The sequence below is a fragment of the Malaya genurostris genome, chromosome 1 (assembly GCF_030247185.1).
Source record: "Malaya genurostris strain Urasoe2022 chromosome 1, Malgen_1.1, whole genome shotgun sequence".
Classification (NCBI taxonomy): domain Eukaryota; kingdom Metazoa; phylum Arthropoda; class Insecta; order Diptera; family Culicidae; genus Malaya; species Malaya genurostris.
The window spans coordinates 148,004,654-148,030,560 of record NC_080570.1 but is presented as its reverse complement, the minus strand read 5'-3'; the positions used below and the strand labels follow the sequence as shown (position 1 = coordinate 148,030,560).

At 38.5% G+C, this 25,907-nt stretch overlaps 1 protein-coding gene across 3 annotated transcripts in view; it reads left to right on the top strand.

Annotated features, from left to right (window-relative positions):
* Positions 1-25,907, top strand: part of LOC131426149 (telomerase-binding protein EST1A) — a 237,000-nt gene that overhangs the window by 11,881 nt on the left and 199,212 nt on the right. For all 3 annotated transcript variants that reach the window (XM_058588614.1, XM_058588615.1, XM_058588613.1), the window contains one exon: positions 5,270-5,699. In XM_058588614.1, the coding sequence (XP_058444597.1) occupies positions 5,270-5,699 (430 nt within the window). The remainder of the gene's footprint in view (positions 1-5,269; positions 5,700-25,907) is intronic.

Genomic DNA, 25,907 nt, shown 5'->3' with positions numbered 1-25,907 from the left:
AGGAAATAATAATGCTCAATCAAATGAAAAAAAATCCATCTTGGATTGAACTGTTTTATTAAAAACTTAATCTGTCCAGATTTTGTCGCTAACAAACCTTAACATTCTACTTACAATCTTAGGCAAAGAGCCATTGTTGAAATATGCAAAAGCAGTTTTCTCCGCTACTGCTTGATGAATCTTGTAGAAAAAAATAGCAGTTTGTTTTAGAAAAATGGACCAAACATATTGATATTTCTCGTTTAAATTTCCGCTCAACTACAGCATAGAAAACTGCTTTTGCGTTTTGCTGCATTATCCCTCTTCCTAAGATTGTAGATTGACCCTTAAACAGGTTATCAATGGGTCAAAATATTATCACTGAAACTCAAAGACTAAGTTTATCGGTTCACCTTGCTCACCCTTTTCCATATGCTTGGATGGTACTAGTAATCTAGAGTTTATCGTTTATCAAAAGCTCAAAAATGGAATGGAATGCAGATGTAATGAACAAATGAAATGACACCACTTGCACACCCTGAAGTCAACAAAACGCATTCAAACTAATAAACAAAAAAAAATTTAAAAAGCCAAGAACTGTATGCGAAAATTTCCTCATTAGAATATAACATACTGATACCTTCGCTAAACTGATTATTTTCGCTTCCAATTCGCATATTTCAACAGATAAGAAAGACTACTAGAATTGTAGTTCTTTTGTAAACATTTATAGCTCCTAAAAGGACTGATTTGTAGAATTTTCACGGTCCCTGTCTGTCCCTACTTTTCGATGCATTTTGCTCCAATGCAAACGACCAGCAGCTAGCTGGATGGCACAATTGATCTTGTTTGAAGCAAAATTTGCACTGCGAACGTCCCGCAGCAGAACTGCTTCCTGTGCGGATTGATTCAATACGAACCATACACTAAAACTATCTATTTTTTGCTTTTTTCACCTAATTTTGAGTTTTATTGAATCTTTTCCTTCATTTGCTCTCTGTTGTCAAAACACAAAGAGCAAAAACACCCAACAGCGAGAGTTTCGTTCAATAAAATAAAATTAGGTAAACCGCATTCAACCTGAAATTCAGTTATTAGAACTCATCCGCTGAGTAAAAATAACTTTCTAGTGAGAGGATATTTCTAACTTCTCAGTATATTTTTGCAAACGTTTTATGGAAACTAGTTAGAGCCACTTTACCTGAAATTAGCTTACTGAACGAAACCCCGAAATTAGATGGAAAGTACTCAAAATTTGGTAGTTTTTCGGTTCCGTGTAGAGAGACCTCTAAGGAGTAAAATGCCATTTGATTCATGGTGGTAAGTGTAATAGTTTTGGAATATGTGAGTGACACCCAGTAGATAAATCGTACTTTCACTGCCTGGACGCACACCGTCTACCCTTTTCTCTACCAACTTCTGGGTCGCATGTATCTTCGGGACGAATTTTATATCAACATTTTTTACATTTTTTTTACAAATTAGTTGCATCTTTCGAAACGTTTGCTGGTTTGAGAAATCTGGTAGAAGTTACATACATTTATTTGTTTATTTATTTTTATTTAAAGTAGGGAAAAGCCCACTGGAGTTAGTGTCTGTCAAACTTGCCCTCCAACAGGCATAAAACCTCCTCATCTTTTGCATCAACAGAATTCAAATTAGAATCTAGGAGGACAGTCAGTTCTATTATCAACGATCTGCGTTCGAGAATAGTTTGAGAAATATTATAGTCAAACTTGACTGAAGACTGTTTACGACTAGAACAAATGACGGAACATTTAGAGGTATTCAAAACCATTCTGTTGACATAAAACCAATTTGTCAACTTACTACCTTTATCAAAAAGTTCCCGGAATTTATTATTATACAAGACGATTCATCAAAATCGATATTGTCCCCTTCAAAGTACTCCCTATCGACTGCAACACACATTCTCGAAACATTTTTGTATTCAGTGTTCGGAATGGTCATCAGAGCCATCTGAATCTGAAATGCCAAATAGGAAAAAGTCACAGGGAGCCAAATCGGGTGAATTCGGTGGTTGCTGAATGGTACTCGTTTCGTTGTTAGCCAAATGTTCACGGATAACGATGGTATTGAGTGACGGTGCGTTATCGTGATTCAACATTCACGAGTTGTTTGCCCATAAATTTGGTCTTTTTCGGCGAATTGCTTCACTGAAATGTCGCATAACGCCCAAGTAATACTTCTTGTTGACGATCTGGTCTTATGGAAGGAATTCATGACTAACAACACCCTTGTTATCAATGAAAACTGTGAGCATCGCCTTCTTTATCGACTGAAAAAAAACGTTCGTGCCACTTATAAACGACTGTTTTCTTCAGAGTATCGTTGTTGGAACACTATTTTAACATTTGCAATGTCGTCGCACCATTGAAACCGTTTCTAACGTAAAATTCAATGCAAACTCGTTGTTACAAATTCAATTCCATTTTGAAAAATTGTTAAAAAATTGGAGGACATGCACAATCGCAGATGTATTCAATACAGCGTAACTTTTTTAAATGTTCAGGTATCAAGATGAAAATTTGATAGAATATGATGTGGCAATCAAAAAAAAAAATATAATCGGGTGATTGAGAGCGCCACGCGGTGGTGATTTTGAGAACTTTTTTTTTATCAAGGTTGTATATAAGTGAATAACATTTCACCATTTCTCATGAATTTTTGAAGGAATTATAGAGACTTTTTGTCCACGCTCTGGAGAGTGGAAATTATGTTTCTACAATTCTTAAATTCTGTTTGTGGATATTCTTTCAAAGCGCTACACAATTTGAATTTTCCAGATGGGTTTAACAAGTAAGTTATTGAAATCAATGTCATATTGTTACCAAACCTAGGTTTTGAAATCCTAGATGACTAACAACAATTTGTTGTGGAATACTAAAATCATTGGTTAGAATGAGATCTGCTGTCTCTGTTCGTGCCACTGACTCAAACGGTAGATGGAAATTGCTTAAAGATTTCGCTTTGCTTAAACTGCAGTATTGCACAATTGTCGATCTATTTTTTTCTGCGGTACTTTTTCTTAGAGCCGAATCAAAAATATTGTTTTCGATTTTATCATTATGTCAAGTTATCTGCAAAATAGTAAAATTGCGACTGCACTAATGAGATGACTATTGGTACAATAGCCCTTCTTAGTTGAATTTCATACACAGAAGTAACAGGAGCGCAGAATTTTGCTTGCCTGGCAAACCTGGTGTACAATTTTGCTTCCGCCGTTTTTTTTCCAAAATTAAAAACTTTATTGCGAAAAAGTGCTTACAGATGTATTATTCAAAGTATTGTCCGTCGCTAGCGACAACTTTCCCCCCTCTTTTGACGCTATCCATGAAACAATTCATATTTCCAACTCTTCGAAGGATTGAAAATGTTGACCTGCCAGGCCGTGTACCATCGAACGGAATAGGTGGAAGTCGAAGGGGCGACATCTGGGGAATACGGCGTTGGAGCAAGACTTCCCATTTCAGCGCTTCCAGGTACTTTTTGACCACTTTCGCGACGTGAGGCCGAGCATTGTCGTGCTGAAGGATGACTTTGTCATGTCGCTCTTGATATTGTGGCCGCTTTTCTTTTAGCGAGACGTTTTGAAATGGCTTGCTGATTCACTCCCAACGATTCGGCAAGCTCTTCTTGGGTTTGGCACGAATCTTCATCAAGCAATGCTTCTAGTTGTTCATCTTTGAAGGTTTTTTATCTTCCACCACCATGTTTGTCTTCGACATCGAAATCACCATTTTTAAAACGTTGAAACCACTCCCGACACGTTCTTTTACTCAGAGCAACATCACCGTAAGTTTTTGAGAGCATTCGATGCGCTTCAGCTGCATTTTTTTTCGAACTGTAACAGAAAACATAACATAAACTGACATTTTCGAGCGTGAATAATACGAAAACAAGAACAACTGTCACTGAAACGGCGATAACAATTCGTTAGGCACTGTACACACTTACTTTAATGGAATTATCATCTATGTATTTTGACCAGCCTCAGCCGGTACAGCCACCTATCGGAAAACGGCGGAAGCAAAGTTGCACATGGTAACAAAAAAAGCGAACACAAACAAGCGGTCAAACGGGGCTTGTTTGGTGCTCGTGGAAAATCCTGCGCTCCTGTTACTTATGAGGCCTTTCATATAAATCTAAGTTATCTAAAATCTGCCCAGACGATTGAGAAATAATGGAGTTTCCGAAAATATCCATTTATTTAGGCGTTATCGTACTGATATTGAATAAAAGTAATCGCATGAAGAATCGTATAAACGAACATTAATTTATGAAGTCACTACTCACAAAAAATCAAATTACTTTCCAACGGTGACAATCATCTTACGTAATCCCAAAATTTGATGGTGATGTTAGCCCCCTGGAAGTGGTGACAGAACTTGGAAAATAAACCTTTAACCTTACATGATATCAAATTTCAATTTACTAGATTGTAGCGAACCTACAATGGTGTATCTTTGGGACTCGATTTCCATTTTCCACGTAGCAAAATGAATGTTATTTTTTTGAATATTTTTAGAAATAATCATTAGGACTTTAGTTTGTCTGTTGATTAAAATAAGAATAAAATATGATAATACAATGACTCTACGTCAAATGAATATTTATTTTATAGAACCTTTCTAATGCAAAAGTGTTCCGCAAGCAATTTGTGGTTGTAGCAAACAAATTTGTTCGACAATCGTTTTGAATAGTATATGTATGTAAGTCCTTTCGCGGTTGATCACCTTCCATTATTACTACTCAATTAGTCGCTCGTTTTTATGGTCACGATCGTCGATGCAACCGCCGGGACCCCACTATTCGACCGCAAACCCCATATTTTTGTACTAACATGCAATCAATTATATACCCATAGATAATAGGCTAGCGTAACCTTTTTTCTTTACCTTCTTACTAACCGAGTGTCGCTTATTTTATCTGCTTTGAAATTCCAACATGCCGCCGCCACTTTAACACACAAAACTAGCATAAGCTTTTGGTGAGTTTTCCTTCGTCGGTTGTTTGTTTCCATCATCTATCAGCTTACTTCTCCCTACTTCAAACTGGTAGAAAATAGTACCTCTACTCTTATTAACTTCTGATGGTAGACAAATTTAGACAAGCTGATGATGATACTTGTCATTTCCTAATACGTCCACCGAACGTGCGGATGCTGAATGCCACCATCCGTACCGGACCGGCTCATTGGGCTGTATTACATCTGTTCATTTTATCTTATTTTTTTTGTTTCATTTCTTCGTTCGATTCATCCGACCAGTACGAGAGTAGCCAACGCAAGCGGGAGGAGAAGAACCGGGCCCGGCTGAAAGAGAAAGAGCACCGTTTCGATGGTCACCTGCGGCGGGAAACGTGGATTCATCCGGAGGGTGGTCCCCGGGTTCATCGGACGGCACCGCTGGATCCGATGCTGGCTGGGCGCACTGCCGGCGATAGTAGCGAGGAAGAGGAGGAAGAACTGCGGCAGCTGGATTCGATCGAACTGAACAAACGCTTCATCGTCAGCTTCATGCACGTGTTGGGGAAGTTGATCACCAAGACCGGAATGGAATCGTTCACTCCGTGCGCCATTCAGATGCTGCGGGAGTTCCGGGCACTGATTCAGCACTCGCCGATTGCGGTCACCTCGCACCGGTTGCTGCAGCTGATGTCGCTGAATATGTTTGCCATCGAAATCACTAAGCTGAAAGGTAAGTGGACATGTTTTTTTTTCTCTCCTGTCCTGTTCAAATCAATCAAAACGGGCCTCGAGTTCATAAATATCGTGTCAGAAAATGATCTGCTCACAACCGTGGAAATGATCGGGGTAGAATTGCCTTAAAGTCACACATTCTGCTGCGGTTAGCTGCCCTATCAGAAGCGGTGATTGATCGCTGTTTCACCCTTTGTCCCTTCATCCTCTACCCCCCCTGCTACACGCGAGACAGAGAATGAATGATGGTATAACATTAGAATCGTCTTGTTTCCATTATAATTATGCATCAGCTCTGAATGAGCTATTACAGGGGCCCAGCTCGGTGACAGTGTGTGAAAAATGTTGTTTGCTTGACTTGCTCGGGCCTGACGATGATCCATCTAGCCATCAGCGGTCATCGTAAACCCATAACTGGTTAAGCGAAGGGAAGGCTAAAATTAGAAATGCTTCCCCATCGCCATTCCGATGCATCCGCCTCTGTCATCCGAGCATCCGAGCATCCCAGAGATATCCTGTGACGACCCGACCGCGGACGATGAATTATCGTTGTGCGATAATCGATGACAGGGCCGAGACAGATGACGACGTTTCTCCGGCACAATGTTGATCCGGTGTGGTGTGTGCTGTGAGGCAAAGATAGCCCACTCAATCAACCGAGCGAAAAATGAAGATGAAACAGTGCACCTGTTGCGGAAATGGTTGCCAAATGTCGGTCGAAATGAACTGGCAACAGTTTTTTTTTTTTGGCGAATAAAAGATCTCACTTTCTTTTGGTATAGATAACGCTCGTATTCGTACTGTATTTTACAGTATCATACTGTACTTTTGACCCAAGTACACAGTTTTTTATCCTTAAATGTACTGTATTTAAATTTGTACTGTATTTTCCCATTAAAATGTACTGTATTTTTCATATCAAAAGATTAGTACAGAATTTCACATCTCTAACGCATCGAATTTCGATTCGCCGCAATACAAAACGTCAGAAAGACCAGTGACAACACGTAGCGAATATAAATAGGGGAGACCGGGGCGAAAATGGCCAGTATTTTTACATACGTGAATTGTTTCCCTGAGCCAGACAGTGAATTAGATTATGAGTGAAACGTTTTTATTCACTTAACTCGAAGGCAATTGCTAACGCCACCTAACGGTTCAACATAAACCGCTGAGAAAAAATCTTCAAATAACAAGTTAAGATGAAATCAAAAGTAGCCTTTTTGGCCCCGGTTTTCCCTACACGCAAACAGTCTCTGGATTTGTCTCCTTTTCTTCATTGCAACATGATTTTTGTTGTGAATACGACTTACTTTACTATGGGGCGCCATTTCCAAATTTACTCTCTGAGAGAGTGATAAGTTTTTGATCGTGAATATCTCTTGTTGTATCTAACGAATCAACATAATTTTTGCTACAAGCCATCGGAAATATGATCACAATATTATGATAAAATTTTCAATTGTGTGACATAATCTCAAATAATTCAAAATTAAACTATTCTGAAATGTTTGGTATGAACGAGTATCAAAGAGGATAATTCATAAGACGTGTTTGCCTTTCTCATATTTTGAAAGCTCATAACTCAGTGATCTGTGAAAGGATTTATATAATCTAACTGCCAATAGAATAAAAAAATTTCAACTTAAACGTGTATAGCAACAGCATTAAAATATTTCAATAGTACACTATTGAAAATTCCTGTCTCATTTGACCCATGTCAACACCAGCCAATCAGAAAGTGTTCTGAGGAAGAGAACAAAATATCTGCTGCTGTACAACAAATCGTTCGAGAAAAATGTTCCGAACAGTGCTTAATATCGTGGTGAGTTCCACAATTTGGTCCTTCTGAAAGGGAGGAATGAATCCCGTATAGCATCCTGATAGTTTTTTTCAATGAAATGCAAATCCAAAATTAAATAATCGACTTTAAAATTCTATATGCTGCTATTTTTATAGCCGTTAGGACCGCCCATTAATCTACAAAAAATCACGTAAAAAGAAAGCTCTTAACAAAAATTGGATCAGTTTGGATTCTATCGCCACTGCTAGCAGATGTATTGTGTGTCGTTTGCAAAGCTAGTTTCGCTTCCGACAAGAGCGATTACGTCACAGCTGCTAGTCGTTTGTATTGGTGAAAAAGCAACGAAAAGGGGACAACGAAGGAGAGCATCATACAAAATCAGCCGTTCCAATGGCTCTAAAAGTTTTCTAAAGAACTATTAGGATTTCTTCTTCGCAAATCGAAGGTAAGAATCCTCAGTTTAGTGCAAATCTAGAACTGTTTGATTAGATTTGTGCATATTTCGCTGTGTGAAATTCACAGTAATCGAGATCAAGTGAAGCCTTCTTTGTTTTTGCGAAAAATGTGAAAGAGGGAAATGCTTGCATAATTCATACAATTAATCAACTTATTGATATTCGGAAGTGTTAAGGAACATGTCAGTTGTTTTCGTATTCACGACATCCAGTTATGTCTCTGACATTACCCACCCACCTTTTTCATTATTCATTTTTAATCAAAGCGCGTCTCACAAATTCCGCTAAATTTTGTTGGTTTAAAACAAAAAAAAATTCTCCACCAAAAACAAAAAATACAATAAATCCAAATATATCCGTTTCTTAAAAAAACTGAATTTTTGTGCAAAAAAAGTTCCATGATTAATTCGTGCATTTTTTTTTAGTTTATATTGAACTTGAAAATACCTTAAAAAAGAGAAACTTTTTGAAAGGGTACAGTGTTGCTTCAAATTCAAATTCGGTCAAATGACCCTTTCAGCGAAATGACTTTCGGCGAAATGGCATTCAGCGCAAGAACCCTTTCGGTGAAATGGCTTTCGACGAAATGACTTTCGGTGAGATGGCTTTAGGCAAAACGGCTTTCGATAAAATGGTTTTCAGCAAAATGACCCTTCCAGCGAAATGGCTTTCGGCAAAACGGCTTTATGCGAAACGGCTTTCGGTGAAATGGCTTTCTACGAAATAACTTTCAGTGAAATGGCTTTCGACGAAATGGCTTTCGACGAAATGGCCATCGGCGAAATGGCTTTCGGCGAAATAGCCTTCGGCGAAATGACCCTGATACATAAAAATAACTAACACACAACTTTTTTGAAAGATTTTTCTTTTCTGGACTATAGTCTCTTGAAAAAAATGGTAAAACAATTTTGGCCGTTTTTCAAAAGACCGATTTTTGATAAACAAAGTATGAAAAATTAATTAAAATAAGAAACACCAGAGGAAGGAGTCGAACCCACGCTACATTCCTATTACAGTGGAGATGCTCTACCAACTCAACTACTCTGGTACATGTAGTAACGCATTCCAGAACGCAATCCGATTAAGACGAATGGTTGGAATATTTTAAGTGAGATTTGTACGTGCAAAGTATTATGCATGTATTTCGCGCTACTTGATCGGGTTGCCTTCCTGAATATGCTCTCCGCAAAGTCCAGAATAGCCTAATTTTGTAGAGTATATCCACAGCAAGGAGAAGATTTTCTTTTTCATATTTTTACGTTTTGTCTTCGAGTCATCAGTAATCGTAAGTAATCGGAAGGAGCAATGTCTATACTCTACGGCGGGTGACGCAAGGCTTCCCATTTAAGCGTTTCTAAGTATATTTTTCCTGACTGTGCAACATATGGGCGAACATGGTCATGTTGCAAAATTACTTTGTCGTGTTTAAAGACTGTCCCAGAAAGTATTGACGCACTTTGATTTCGCTGTAAATAATTCACAAGTGTTAGATATTCAAATTTTAATCGATATACTGATAATATTAGACTACAACAACATAATATTATTCTCAACATTTGCTACTTAGCCATTTTAGACTAGCTGGCGCACCTTCTTGCGAACGTTCCTCATTAAATTCCGTACAGACTTCTTGGCGACAAGTTTTGATACTTTTTTCCAATCTTTTTCGATTTGTTGAATGGTTTCAGCTGCCGAGACATGTTTCCTAAGATGTGCCTTCGTTAATGTCCAAAATTCTTCAATTGGTCGAAGTTGTGGGCAATTTGGTGGATTCATGTCTTTTCTGACGAAAGTGACATTTTTGGTAGTACACCATTCTACCGTTGATTTCGAGTAGTGGCAAAAAGCAAGATCTGGCCAGAAGACAACAGGATCTTTGTGGCTTCGAATCATGGATAGAAGTCGTTTTTGTAAACATTCCTTGACGTATATTTCGCAGTTCATTGAAGCAGTGGTGATGAAGGGTTTCGAAATCTTATCGCAGTTACAAATTGCTTGCCAGACCATAGCTTTCTTACCAAATTTTGCGACTTCTATCGATGTCTCGGACTGGTTTAACACTTGCCCTTCTCGCACCGTATAATATTGTGGTCCCGGCAAGGATTTCTAATCGAGTTTCACGTAGGTTTCGTCGTCCATGATTATGCAGTTCGAATTTCCAGCAAAAATCGTATTGCACAGCTTTCGAACCGTCGGCCTGATCGATGCTTCTTGTTTCGGACTACGTTTTGGTTGTTTCTGCTTCTTATAGGTTCGAAGATTCAAACGTTCTTTAGCACGAAGTACATTTGACTTCGAAGTGCCCATTTTTTTGACCAACTGGTTTGATTTCCTTGATAATTCAGATGGCAACCCTGCTGTGCTGTGATGTTACTATGATTCTGTTACTTTTCCTGTTTTTCCCTCGCACTTATGGTGAAGTTGCAAGTTTCCCCCTCGTCCACTGCTGGTCTCTAATGAATTTAATTGTAAGTTTATTACCGAGGATCGCTTCGCTTTCTGCTAATAAGCGCTAATCACGGCAACAGTTAACAGCCAAATGAGTAATCCTTTATTTAATGATGTTTTTATTCGTGACACAATACACCTGATATTAAATTGCGCTTAGGGCCGTTCATCGTCGCAACGAACGAACCGTGCTTGCCATGAACCGCACCACCGTGACGCATTGGCCCTTATCGGAAACCTTGTTCTTTCACCCAAAAAACACACTTGGACGCAAGGTACCAAAATTTGCTGGAACTCCAAACAACAACCCAGGGTCCAGGTGGGTAATAAAAAAAATAACACTGCCATGATCTTGACACTGACGACGATGACGACGGAGAAGAAGGATGCATCGTCTCTCGCCTTTGCGTGGGTTTCGACACCGGGTCGGGCCAGGTCGGGTCGAGCCGGAACCAGCTTTCAACGGTTCAACGGCAGATAGGCCCCGTCAAGCGACCGTGGACCGAACGAACGAGTTATTCACAGCGCCTACTCCCGGTAGGATCTTCTGCTTGCTTGTCGCTCGTTTGACGCAATTAAAAGTATTAATTATGGTGGAAATTTCTGACGTTTTACACCGCAAAGAACTCGGCACTGCACATCTTAGACACACACTCATCAGTCGCATTGCCAAGTCCGATAACAGTGAGTGATGGGCAGAAGCAGAAGAATGAAATAATTAATGATCCCTCGGGCTTCATTCTGTAACGGTTTTTGCAGTGCGGTCGGATCGAACCGACTGACCGCGCGACCACGTCGAAAGTTCACGTCATCAACTAACCGAACCGGACGGAGTAAGAAAATTGCAAACGAAAAAAATCTGAGAGGCTCAATCTTGAACTAAAGACCCGATTCGATAAATACCGATTCCGATGACCCCGACCGGTTTCCCGGTTGCATGTGGTTCGGTGGTTCTCGAAATTGAAAGGCTTTGTCCGACGACGGCTTTTGCGCGACGAATCGACAAATTTCGGAGCTTGCTCCAGATATATTGTTTTGTTCGGTCCGGTGGCGGTGGCGATGGCATGATGACAGACGAGCAGGCAGGGCCCGGCAAGGCCGATAACGATCTCTGGCGAGCCCTGGCCGTACGATCAGTCGTAACGGTCCCGGTAAAAGCATTTTCTGCATTGCTTATATCATTAAAAATCAGCGCAAACCGTACTCCAATTTCAGGGTTCGTCGTTTATTTTCTGTTCCGCCGCATTCTTTCCCCCATTTGTCCAACGCTTTAGTCCGACGGAATTGGTATTCAAAGTCAGCGGTCAGCGCCTGTTGATATAGGTTACGCGATACGGGACAGGTAGAGAGAGAGATAGAGAGAAAGAAAGAAAGCAAGCAAGGAAAGAGATGCTGTACGGAGATAGTAATGAGTGACCTCGGTTGCCTGACCTCCCGCGGGTTAGTAATTGAATCAAGCCCGGAATCAAGTCGGTTTTGTTCACGCATGTGGCTCAACCGGACGATCCGCGGTCCGCTGTCAGTTTCTGACCCTCTGGTGTAACTCAAACAGTGGCTTTTCGAATCACGATCACGCAACGGTAGCTCTTGGGAAAGTAAACTTACTCATCAATTGTTGCCGATTGTTGGAAAATAATAGCGAGTTGAAGTGAGTCATGTTCAGAAAGCTTCCTCCGGGGACGCCCAAATTACATGCATCTTGCACGTACTCTGTAATGAGTGTTCCGTCTGTCTTGATATCTCTGGCTTACTTTGTGCATAAAAATGTTTCAAAGCTGACCTGTAAAGTTTCGTATTAAATCTAGTCAATTCTCAGAACATTCTACATCTTTTAAAGAATTTAGTAAACAAGTTTCCTACGATTTACAAAAGATGGCGCCACCCGAAGATTCATGATCTTTGTCAGGAAGCATTGACATACAGCGAAGGCTTGCGTACTCGATTCGAGATTCATGAGATACGAGAGTTTCCCTATTTTTACTGCTCCCAAAATCGCGGACAATGCTTCGTGCATGCATCCCATTATCTTGTGATGTAAACTTTTGGGCTTATATATCGATGTTTTCATTAAACTGGATGTGCCGCATCACTAGCAATCAGGTACAACCAAAAATAAGACACAAACCTCGAGTCCTACACTGAAAAAAAGTCAATTTAAAAAACTTGAAGTTGATATACAAAAAAAAACAATTTTTGTTTTGATGAAATTTTGTCCCAACCGCGTTCATATTTTGCAAACTGGTTATTTTCCAATGTTTTTTTAGAGAACTAAACTGAATACCATATAGATTATATTACATTCAGTATTCTGTGACATCTCCTCACAAATTGAGTTTTATTGGTTTCTGGATGATTATTAAATAATCATCCAGAATTAGAGAACGTGCCATTTGAGTCAATTTGTTCTGCCCAACATTCTCAAAAAGTCGCGGTACTGGACTAGATGAAGATTTGGGAAGAAAAAATGTTTTTCCTTTAAAGTTACCATCATTCAATATACAGTCGATTGGTAAGAAAATATTGAAATATCTTAGAACAGCATTTCATCAAAATCAGAATATGTATTTTTTTTTTTATAAATCGACATAATTATTTTTCAATCGATTTTTTCAGTGTAGAATTTTGATTGGAATTTTTTTCAATAAAAATAATTAAAAATTTAGCTGATTTTGTGAAAGCCATTAGTACAACACATTGTAGTAGGATATGTCAGTTTTCGACTGTAACCGTTTGAAAAATAAAATGTTTAAAAGATTTGGCCCTTTTCAAAATGCAGTCTAGATCCATTTCGGAACAAAAACAAAGCATACAAAGTGCCTTTCCGTGATAAAGTTTACATGTCCAGAAAGTTCCAGTAAAATCTGAGAAGGTGCTGGTCAATCCCGAATACGATTTGGTGTTCAATTCGTGTAACAAAATCCTGCACTGAAGAAAAAAACAATTTCAAAAATTTAAACTTGATTTGCAAAAACATATTTTTTGATTGAAGTGAAATTTGTCCCACGGTAATTATGTTCCCTTCCAAACGTCCATACACTGCACAGTTTTTCTGACTAAACATTTTTCTTGTCCAGTTTGATAATTTTTATAGATAGCGGACAACTAACTATAGAATATTTTGTGAAGTCTTTTCATAACTTTTATTTTTGGGATCAGTGTAGGACTCAATTTGGATTTTTTTCGGTATTTTTATTCGAAAATTTGACTTATTTTGTGAGAATAATTAGCACAAGATTTTTTTTTGTAAGTTTGGTCATTTTTCGATTTCAATATTTTGAAAAAAAAAGTTTGGCTCTTTTCAATAGACAATTTTGATCAGCTTGTCAAAACGAAGTATACAGTGTCTCTGTGATTTCCGGAAAATTTCATGAAAACCTGAGAGGGTGCTGCCAACACTTGTTCGAGTTAGTGCGAAATTCGTCAGTTTGTACTAAAAAGAAGAGGATCTGAAAAAGACCGTTATTGTAAAATCATCCAAATAAAATAAACACTCCTTTGAAGCGGTTCTAGATTGGACATAAATGTCCTGTGCTATTATTTTCACTTAAATTATTGGCTGAAAATGTTGGCCAATGTTGCCAGCTAATTCAATCCAGACGCCATTTTGTTGCGATACATTCATAAGGAACACTAGTGGGCTACTCATCAAACTTCAGTCATCATTCCTATCCAGTAGGAAAGCGAAACTGACATCTCAAAATTGCTGTTCGTGTTTGAGAAACGCAAACTAGCATCCTTTTTTCTCAGCTTCTCAAAGGTAGTTTTAGGATTCAAGGTAGAGGATGAAGTCTGCGTCTGTAATGACCGATTCGTAAACGATTCTAATACAAAAATATGAAAGGAAAATAAATCATAATGCAACGAAAATTTCTTTCCTCTATAGAAAGGGGTCCTCTAGTGTTAGATACCATTCGTCTCAGGTCGAAGAGACCGAAAAATGTCTTTTCAAAAATTGTTCCACATCATGTTGAAATGTATAATTTCAGACACTTTTGGGTTTTGCGAATTAGTGACATTTTAATTACCCGAATCAGAAGCAATATTTCGATCGACCACAAGAATTGTTTTTGTAGAAAGATTCGTCGTGACGACTACTAAAATTTACTGAAAACGTTGATAAAATTTAGTTTTGCTAATTTCAACTTTTGGCTTATTGAAAACAAGACATAAAGGAGCAACTCAAATTCTGTTTTCTTTGTGAAATTCTTTTTTCCATACGGCAAAAGAACCACTGGAAATACTGAACTTGGAAGTTCTACGCCATGCGGCTCACAGCACTTGTTTGGATTTGGATCTCACTAGTTGCCATTCTTTCGAATTCAACACGATTCATGGTCATATTCTATATTTCGTATTACGACCATTCCCCAAAAGGAAATGCTTGCATTTAAGAGTAACCATGTCTTATAATAAACATTAGCATTAGCGGATATAAAACCGTTGGTTTAATACGCAGTTCAAACAGTTATGACAAATGCTGTTATATTTTAATTTTTATGGTTCAAATATAGCAGCATCTGAAGCTCACATAGATTTCCTTAAGTGCTCATTAGTGCTCATATGAGAAAAGAGCATAATCACTACGTTAAATGGATCAAAACGGGTCTTGCGGAGTTAATATCATTGCAAAATTTATCCTGCTCGATTATCTTCTGACCACTGGCGGACTGAAAAACCCACGGCAGTGGCGCTTCCAATTTTTGATTCCACTCAAGCCTTTTTTCAATTAGACGCTCCGTTTCCATAATTAAGCATAATTAGGATACAAACGGACTCATCATGATCAGAACAGAACTTGATTTTTTCATTAACGCATAACTGTGAAAAACTGGCGTGTAATGAACCGTTGAAAAATGATGTCTCCGGAGGAAGCAGTCAGTCTTAAAAATTAATAACCTGCCGAGAACTGAGTGCAATTAAATTATTGTAAAAGGCTATTATCGAATTGAATTTATGATGGCACTGATGGAACCACTATCGTATCAAGTCTTCGAAAACAAACTTGAATTTACTGTTGATTGGCAAATGTTCGAAGAAATAATCATATTTTCTCACTAATCCGCAAGTTTATCTTAACTCACAACAACGCAACAAGGGACATTTCCAAAACAAAAAAAAAATAACTATAAACAAAGTACTTCCATTGCCAATAAATTCGCCAAAAAAACCACCTCCACTTCCAAATCCGACATGATCCGCCGCGATAAGGAGTCAAACATGCGGATCAACAAATTCGAGCCTTTCACCACCACCCCCCAAAACTCCAACCATCCCATTCTATTCCATTTGTGGATGCCATTCGTCGATCGTCGATGCCAGGAAACAGCGATCATTAAGCGCAAGGTATCATAATCCGAACCACGAATCCGGCGCCACATCAGCTCGCGGTTACACTCATCACTAATTAGGTCACCGACGGATTCGGGCTGGAGTGAAAGCCGTCTTCTTATTGCTCCGGTTTTTTTTATTCTTTGACACGAGTTTGAACCAAATTGCAAACACACTCCTTTAATATCGGCCCTTCTGCCGGGGCCATTCCGTTGTGCGGGCATTTCGCGCATCTCACAATAAGTGCGATGATGATACGTATTAAGGTCTGGCAGGTTCAGCAGTTATCGCCGTGACCGCATCTGGCACTCAAAAAAAAAACCGTCGCCATTTATTTGCCACGCGATCGGCCGGTGACCATCAGCAGCGAGCGGTGACCTGCATCATGTTGCTGCTGGTCCGGATGGAAAATGCACTTTCGCGGCCACATGCGAAGTCGCATTCGAAAAACCTCAAAACGCACTATCGTACAAATATCTCCGACCGAAGGCATTCTGACCCAGATCTGGCGGAACGAATCTTTCCCCCTCTCGGGGAAAAAGATGTTTCGGCTACGCGCCAGTGCCCATCGTCCTGAGTTCTGCGTCTCACGGATCTGAGATCGCGAGAAACCCGAGAAAAAAAAAGACTGCCACCAGCCCAAAATTTATAGCCTTCGGGGCTAGCCTCGAAGCCCACAGATTCGAATACTGTCCGCCGGCAGCGCGACAAATCTAGATCAGCCCAAATGGGATGCTGCGGTCATTTTGGTTGCGATCGCTTAGTGCCAAGTGTGAAAAGACGCCTATTATCGGTGATTGCTCCCGGTGGTAATTTGTGATGGGAAACTATTTAAGGTGTTTAAATGTTGGCATTTGTCTCTTATGATCATCCTTATTCTGTCGGCTAAGACAGACTGACATAATGGCCGACAAGAAGAGAATGACACTTGACTGTAAAAACCGTTGGTCCAGTTGCATTGAAAACGATGTTACGATCGTGGATAAATTCTTCGTGTCAGTGAAAAACAAAAAAAAAATCTAAACAGAAGCGATTCTGATGAAGCCACTGGAAATGCAAATTTTTAGTAGCATAATCATATAAGTGACATAACCGACAAAACGCAATTTTTCCTCTCTGCTCATATTTCTCAGAGATGGCTAACACGTTTTCTACAAGCTTGAGCTCGTTTTACAGTTTTTTTTAATTGTGAATCAAATTTGCACAGATGAATTAACTGTCACGTTTGCTTCCGGAGATATAATGATATAAGTGACGTAACCGACAAATAGCGTTTTTTTTCTTTTAGCATGTTTTTCCCAAGAAGTAACCAACGATCAAGTTCAAATGTAATATTTTGTGAACTAAAGACTGTCCCAGAAAGTATGGACGCAACCAAAATACCGCTGCCATTTCGCAATGGTTCAGAATCTGTCGATTTTTATGGCTGCGTCCTGTTGTTTACAGTCTTCTCTAACCACTTGTGCAGTTGTTTATTCGTTTTCATTAGTTTGTTTCGAAATGGCGTGGATTTTCAGCAGAACAACGTCGAAAAATTGTGTACAAATAGTGCCATGAACGCGGACTGTCACTGAGAAGAATAGCAAAAATGGAAGAAGTAAGTGAAAAAGCCGTGCAATATACAATCAGGAAGTTCGGTGAGGATAACACCTTTGAGGATAAACCTAAAACGGGTCGAAAAAAAGGTCCTGCTAACTCTCAGTTGGATAAACGTGTACTGAGGGCGTTCGCGCAAAAAAGGAGGTTTCAGTTCGGGATGTGGCCAAAAAAGTGGGCACTTTGAAGTCAAATGTTCTTCGTGCTAAAGAACGTTTGAATCTTCGAACCTATAAGAAGCAGAAACAACCAAAACGTAGTCCGAAACAAGAAGCATCGATCAGGCCGAAGGTTCGAAAGCTGTACAATACAATTTTTGCTGGAAATTTGAACTACATAATCATGGACGACGAAACCGGGACCTCAATATTATACGGTGCGAGAAGGGCAAGTGTTAAACCAGTCCGAGACATCGATTGAAGTCGAAAAATTTGGTAAGAAAGCTATGGTCTGGCAAACAATTTGTAGCTGCGGTAAGATTTCGGAACCCTTCGTCACCACTGCTTCAATGAACAGCGAAATATACATCCAGGAATGTTTACAAAAACGACTTGTACCGATGATTCGAAGCCACAAGGATTCGGTTGTCTTCTGGCGAGATCTTGCTTCTTGCCACTACTCGAAATCAACGGTAGAACGGTATACTACCAAAAATGTCACTTTCGTCCCAAAAGACATGAATCCACCAAATTGCGAACAACTTCGATCAATTGAGGAATTTTGGGCAATAACAAAGGAAGGAAACATGTCTCGGCAACCGAAACCATTGAACAGTTCGAAAAAGATAGGAAAAAAGTGTCAAAACTTGTCGCCAAGAAGTCTGTACGGAATTTAATGAGGAACGTTCGCAAGAAGGTGCGCCAGCTAGTCTTCAACGGCTAAGTAGCAAATGTTGAGAACAATATTCTGTTGCTGTAGTCTAATATTATCAGCATATCGAATAAAATTTGAATATCTAACACTTGTGAATTATTTACAGCGAAATCAAAATGCGTCCATACTTTCTGGGACAGTCTTTAACCTAATAATCTAAATTAATTTGTGTCAAAAACTCTATGAAAAATGTGTTTTAACTAGGCAGTTTGAGTAACAAAAGGAAAGCATTATCACACCACTAGGTGGATTAGGTATTGCTTTTTTCCATTTAGCGGTTTAGCTACCTCATGGGTAATCGATTTGTCAATGATTTGTTGTAGTCTTGTTAAGACGTAGAACTGTCTTAAGCTAATTTTAAATTTGATTATTATCTAATGGGTAAAACAGATTGATGTGATGTGATGTGATGGAAACTGCGAAAATGTTACTGCAGAGACGGGACTTGAATCCGTAGCTAATTCCTAACCGGGGAAATTATGTTCCCAATTGAAATACCCTGCATGTGAAAATACATGAAGGTCTCTGACTAGAAGAACGGATTTAATCTACCTAGCAGTGAGATGATACCTAAGCGTGTGACAATCGATTGAACATTCCATGAGATGTTGAAGAAAGTTCCACTTTAGAGTTTTTCGTAATTATTTACCGTATTTCCAGAGCCGGCAGTCAGCAACCAGCATAACCCACAAAGATTCGTATTATTCGCCATAGATTAATATGACGAATAAATTGCAATAGTTTTGAGCCAAACTGTCATCTTATAAATTGGTTTGAATTTTAAAAACTCATCACCCTGTAATTCCAGAATCGGAATTCAGAAATGGATAAAATTAATCAATTTTGTATGAGAACATAAATCCTTTAATTTGAGTTTTTGTTTTTGAAATTCGATTTGGCCTGTTTTGAGAAAACGATTGAGCTGTGAGAAACGATTCAATACTAGAACCGAAATTCGAAAATCGATGCAGCCCAAGTCAGAAGATGCTGTATAGTTTACTTTTGGTTCAAATGGTTTGAAAATCAGTGTAGACATTTTAGAGAAATCGTAGTGCGAATTAAATTTTTTGGGTACCTTACGATTCGAAAACTGAAATAAGTATATTTGATTATCGACTATCCAAGTCTGCAAACCCGATTAACGTATGTGGAATGGACATTTTTTAACTAATCACCATGTATCCCTTTGAACCGGAAGTTGGATCTGACTAAAAAGCAAGATATTTTATAGGATCTTAAGACCGTTCATTTCAATTTTAGATGATTCTTAGATCGGTTCAACCATCTACGAGGAAAATGAGTTTATTTATTTTAATTTATTTTAATTTCGTTTCACATATCATTCTGGAGTTCCGGAACCAGAAGTCGGATCCAAATGTAATTCAGGAACCTTGTTTGAGAGCATACGACTTTGCATATGAATCTGAGTTTGTAGAAAACGGTTGGGTCCTCTCCTGAAAAAAATTGATTGAAATTATTTATCACACACGCATTTGCTGATCTCGACGAACTGAGTCGAATGGTATACGTTTTTTTTTTGTTATTTTAGCATTTATTACGGTAAGTAGTTTAAATCAAAATAATTATGGAATTACTTTCAACTTGAAAATGCTGCCATCATCTAGTTTACATGTCATACTCGAACGATTATGTTGCCAAAAACGAACCTTGCTAAAATCGGTCCGAGGCAAAATATCATGCTGTACACAGTCTTTTTGGTACTTAGAAACAAATGTATGTAACAGTAAGAAAACTCGTGTTTCACGTTGCTTCCAAGCATTGCTTTATCATCAAGCGCGTAAAACTCCTACTACTGGAATGAGGGGAAAAGTCGTTTACACAAAAATACCGATATCTCCGTTAAAAATGGACGGATTTTAACAATCTATGGCTTGTTGGATAGCTATTACCGTGCGAAATCTAAGTCTAAAAACATAACAAAACTGAAAATTTTGACATAAAATTTCGTATAACTCAAAAAGTAAACATCCGATCTCAAAACCATTCAATAGCTTTCAGGGTGACAGGGAGACCTTTCATTTGCGACTAGTTTGATCAAAATCGGTCCAGCCATCTCTGAGATATCGACCTCTTTGTTGACAACACACATACAGACACACACAAACATAAGGTAAACTGTCTTGCCGTGAGCAGATAGTAGTCGTTCAAGGATTTAATGGGACTATTTGTTTTACGTTTCATCGTCGACTTATCAGTACATTAGCAGTTTCACGAATCACGAATTTTGTTTGAAATTTTAACGCTTTAAAATTTTGAACGGAGTTCACAAATTTCTGACTCCTAAATGTTAAATTTTTTTATTGAAATTTTAAAATTTCATTAGTTTCAGGCATTCAATTCAACTCTAAACTATTGTTTTTTGTATATTTAGGAAATTTAAAATTCTTTAGTTTTAAACTTTAAGAATATTTAACCTAAGCTTTTAATAATTTCATTCAGTTTGGCTGTTTATTTTGTCATTTTTTGACTGGATTTACCGCAACCACAGATCGCCTGCCACAGCAAATACTTGAAATACTGGCATGAATTCGAGTTTACTTTTAAATAAGTTAGCATAAGTGATTTGCTTCAGTTCTATAGGTACAGTTACTAGTCGATTGCAAGATAATCGATTATTCACAACGATTCTTTACATATCACCAGTGGCGTCTCGTCTTCATTTGCACCTCGTGAACTGCAGGACCGAAAAAAATGAAATTGAAATTACTGCACCGATTTAAGAAGAGAATGAGTTACTCAGCTCAGCCCTGAGATTTGCTGTTCTCTCTGTCATGTGAGAATTTGTAAGCATACCGTGTTAGGAGAGGCTTCAGTGGCTTATGCTTATGGTAGATGAAAACAAATTGCTGTCTCAGTTGGAACTTCGGAGTGATTTTATTAATGAAGTTATTGACGGTTATCGACGTGCAGAGGACCAAAATCTCGAATTGTATTATGATACGAAAAAAGATTAATAAAAAAAGTGCCATCCAGAACTATATCGTTATTTCATTGTATTGAAATACACAAGCGAAAATCGCTTGCTCGATCTTTAGTTTTTACTTACAATGAACTGATTAATCTGATAGTATATTATATAAGCAGTGCACAACCCGTAAATTTTGTCACGAGACGCCACTGCATATCACCAACATTTGAACCAATGCGATCCGAATCGACAGACAAGCGTAAAATCTGACGCAGCTGATTGTATTTTTTTCCAAAAATTATCCACGATCGTTTCAAAAGTATTTGGTATCTGACATCACTGACACACATTAAGGGCTCTATTAGATAATCTTTTTTTTGATTAGTAGACAAGTTGACGGCCTTGTTTACAATCTTGTTCTACTCGAATCAATCACCCTCATCATTAACAACGTAACTTGTCAGTTATGTGGCCAGAGCTTCGACTTGAAATGTTGATCTTTTTTTTCGGAAACCTTTTCGGAATCAAAACCATCTTCACTTCCTCCATCGAACATCGATCGTGTCGGAACTGATTCGAATCAGGGTAGAGTAGGACTGTTTTTTTTCGTGTTTTTTTAACCACTAGGAATCCAATAAACAAGAAAATCTGCTAGCATGGACGTAGCTCAGCAAATTGTGGTTCCCCGTGAACCACCGGCCAACCAACCGGATCGGGCGGCCCTTCGTTCGGGGCTGCTTAATTAGCTGCACTCGCTGCAGACATTCACAAATCATCCGATCCCGGATCAGTGAATTTGAGCAACCTGATTAATCGGTGACGGCATTTGGCCTAATTTGTCATCTCGCCTCAGCTCGGCAACCGTGGTTTTGCTGTGTGCAGCGAGATCGACTTTTGCAGTACCCCCTCACCCGAAGCGAACCTAGGCTAGGCTCAAGCTACATAAAGCAGTAAGCAGCAGTAGCACATGCAGAAACGAGCAGGTCGCAACTTGCCGGTCATCCGGTGGACCGGTCATTGACATTTTTACCGAGCAAAATTTTTCCATGTCGACGCTTAATGACACAAACCGGTTAACAATGCTGACGAACTTGAGCCATAACTTTGTGTGACTCCAGTGAAAGTTTTGGTTATTCTTTTTTTTTCTTTTTTTTTTGGAGGAAGTACTTGAACTGAATTGTCCATTGTCACGCCTGGTCTCGGGAGTGCTCATCACGCGCACACGATCTCTGGGCAGGCAAGGTTTGGACAACTTTTCGACTTTTTTTTTTGGTTAATTTCGCGTTTTATCGTGTGATCATGAGAGTGTCACTTTCGATTTTCGGTGCTTTTTGCTTGCGGTACAGCAATTCATTGCCACCGCGTCTCTCTCGATCCGTTTGAATTAGTCGCTCGGTAGTGATATGGTAAATTACCGGTTTATGGGTTTATACGGTTGAGTACCGGTGATTGACCCTAGCTCACGTGTGTCCCTACACATTTTGTTGTTATTTGTTTAAAGTAGTAAGCGCTGAATGCTTCGATAATTTCTAGAAAATTATCATTTTTGCGAATTTTTTAGTTCAACAAAATAAATTCACCATTTTGTAGCTGTTAAACCTCTCCAAAGTAACAAACAACAAAACGGAAAACGTTGGGGTCTGGTTTTTTATATGTAGAAAATGTGTGCAAAATTTGAAAAAAAATTGGTACAGTAGTTTTTGAATGACGATGGACACGGACTTTCAAAACCTGCTTTCGAGGAAAACGCGTTTAAAGTTTTTTGTCTGTAAAATTAATGGTAACAATTAAGGATCAGGGTTATGTCGCCGAAAGCCATTTCGCCGAAAACCGTTTCGCAGAAAGTCATTTCGCCGAATGTCATTTCGCCGAAAGGGTCATTTCGCCGATTCCTGCAATTGTCTTAAAATCGTAATAAGAATGACAAATTAAAGATGATAACGTTAACGCCCGTTTTGTTGACCTACAATTGTACTTCTTGAATAAAGATTGATTCATGAACCTCAGAACGGAGTTACCAAAGAAACTGTCATCAAAGTAATTCCATAGGTATCTACCAAGCAAATGTATGTGGTATTTTCCGTTTACTTAATAAAAAATATCTAATGCGGCTTCGCCACATCGATTTGATTCGTGTGCTGTCCGACCTCGCTACCGCTCGTTCGGACCTAACTGAAGCAAAGAAAATTAGCTTTGAGTAGACCGGGCAAACGAGGCGGTTACAGGTTTGTATGCAAGAGGCCGCCGCTTCCGACGGCGGGTCGGCGGCCAACTCAGCCGGCGCCATCTTGGCTTCGGTTATGTAGCTGGGCCACATCAGTTATACAGGAGGCATAATAACATAAAATAATAATTTGATGTATTCGAAATTACCCGTTCGGCGAAATGACCTATTCGGCGAAACGACTTTCGGCGAAATGACATTCAGCGAAACGACTTTCGGCGAAATGACCCGCTCCCAACAATTAATTACTCCAGTGAGTCCATAGAGTCTGAAATTTTCAAAAAATCATATTTTTTCTTTTATTATTTATTATAATAACTTAGTAGAGATAACTTGGGGGTTTCTACATTTTTAGTAGTAATGGATGTTTTTTTTTTCAATTTCCGGGGTTTTACCCCGGTCTTCCCTATATTATGAAAACTCTTCTCTTTAGATATTTAATTCAATTGTGAGTTATGAACTATTAATAACTATTTTTTTTGAATAATTATATGGGGCATTGCACGCAAAATCAGCCAACCAAAATTTTTTTTTCATCTTAATTTGTTTTTTTCAGTAAAGAACTCGAAAATATTCGACACGTATTTTTTTTTAATGTCAATATGGTATGTGGAATTTTCGAGATACGATTTTTTGAAGTTTCGCGTTTGCAAAAAAGAGCCTTTTTTCAACAGCCTGTAAAATCTAATGAAGATACAAAAATTCGCCCAAGACATGAAATGTGCGTTTGTTGTATGTGTGTTGTCAACAAAGAGGTCGAGATCTCGGGATGGCTGGACCGACTTTGATCAAACTAGTCGCAAATGGTTTTGAGATAGGATGTTTACTTTTTGAGTTATACGTTTATGTCAAAATTTTCAGTTTTGTTATGTTTTTAGACTTAGATTTCGCACAGTAATAGCTATCCAACAAGCCATATATTGTTGAAATCCGTCCATTTTTAACGGAGATATCGATATTTTTGTGTAAACGACTCTTCCCCTAATTCCAGTAGTAGGAGTTTTACGCGCTTGATAATAAAGCAATGCTTGGAAGCAACGTGAAACACGATTTTTCATACTGTCACATACAATTATTTTTAATTACCACTAAGACAGTGTACAGCATCTTTTTCCATGGCATTTTGCCTCGGACCGATTTTAGCACGGTTCGTTTTTGGCAACATAATCGTTCGAGTATGACATGTAAACTAGATGATGGCAGCATTTTCAAGTTGAAAGTAATTCCATAATTATTTTGATTTTAACTACTTACAGTAATAAATGCTGGAAGAACATAACTCTCGTATACCATTCGAATCAGTTCGTCAAGATCAGCAAATGCGTGTGTGACAAATAATTTCACTCAATTTTTTCGGAGATGACTCAACTCAACTCAGATTCACATGCAAAGTCGTATGCTCTCAAACAAGGTTCCTGAATTACATTTGGATCCGACTTCTGGTTCCGGAACTACAGAATGATATGTGAAACGAAATTAAAATAATGTAACTCATTTTTCTCGTAGATAGTTGAACCGATCTAAGAATCATCTAAGATTGAAATGAAAGGTCTTAAGATCCTATAAAATATCTTGCTTTTTAGTCAGATCCAACTTCCGGTTCAGAGGGATACATGGTGATTAGTTTAAAAATTTCACATAAATTTATCGGGTTCACAGATTCTGAAAGTCGACGACCAAATAAACTTATTTCAGTTTTACTTGTATTGGGTTTTCGATCGCGGAACGTACGATTACGATTTCTCTAAAATGGCTACACTGATTTTCAAAAATGATCAATTAGGCGAATTTAACTGATTTCGGCTACATAGACTTCCGAATTTCGTTTCCAAAAGTGTCGGAACTAGAGGAGCTGAATGAAGGCCAAAACGAATTCAGTAAACAAAAATTTAAATTAAAATAAACTTATGGTTCCATACAAAATTTGTGAATTTTATCCGATTCCGACTTTCAATTTTGAAATTACCAAAAAATCTTCAAAGTTGGGCTCAAAACTATTTCAATTTTCTCGTCATACTAATTCATGGACATGCGATCTTTTTTGGGTTATGCTGTTCTCTGAATATCATTTCTGGAAGTGCCATAAATATTGACAAAAACTTTAAAGGAGAACTCACATCTACGTCTCATAGAACGCTTAATCGATTGTCACACGTTTAGATTCAAAGAAATAATTTAAGGGTTTTACACAATTTCTATCTTAGTTTCGTCTATTGGTCATGAAAATTATTTCATGAAATCTAAAAATATCGAAGAATAATTAAGCAAAAAACACATGCGGATGGATAAAAGAAGGTATCATCTCACTGTTACGTCAGTTTGACCCTTTTCAAAAGACAGACTAGATGATTGGATTGGAATAACAAAGTATGCAAAGTAGTTTTTTGTGAGTTTGACTAAAATCTGAAAGGGTGCTACCAATTCTGAGTACGATTTAGGGAGAAATTCGTCAAATCTTACACGAACTGAGTCGAGTGATACATAATACTATGGGGTTCTATTCAAAGGTCGGTTTTCCCAGCAATTCCTATAGCAATTCCTTTCTATAG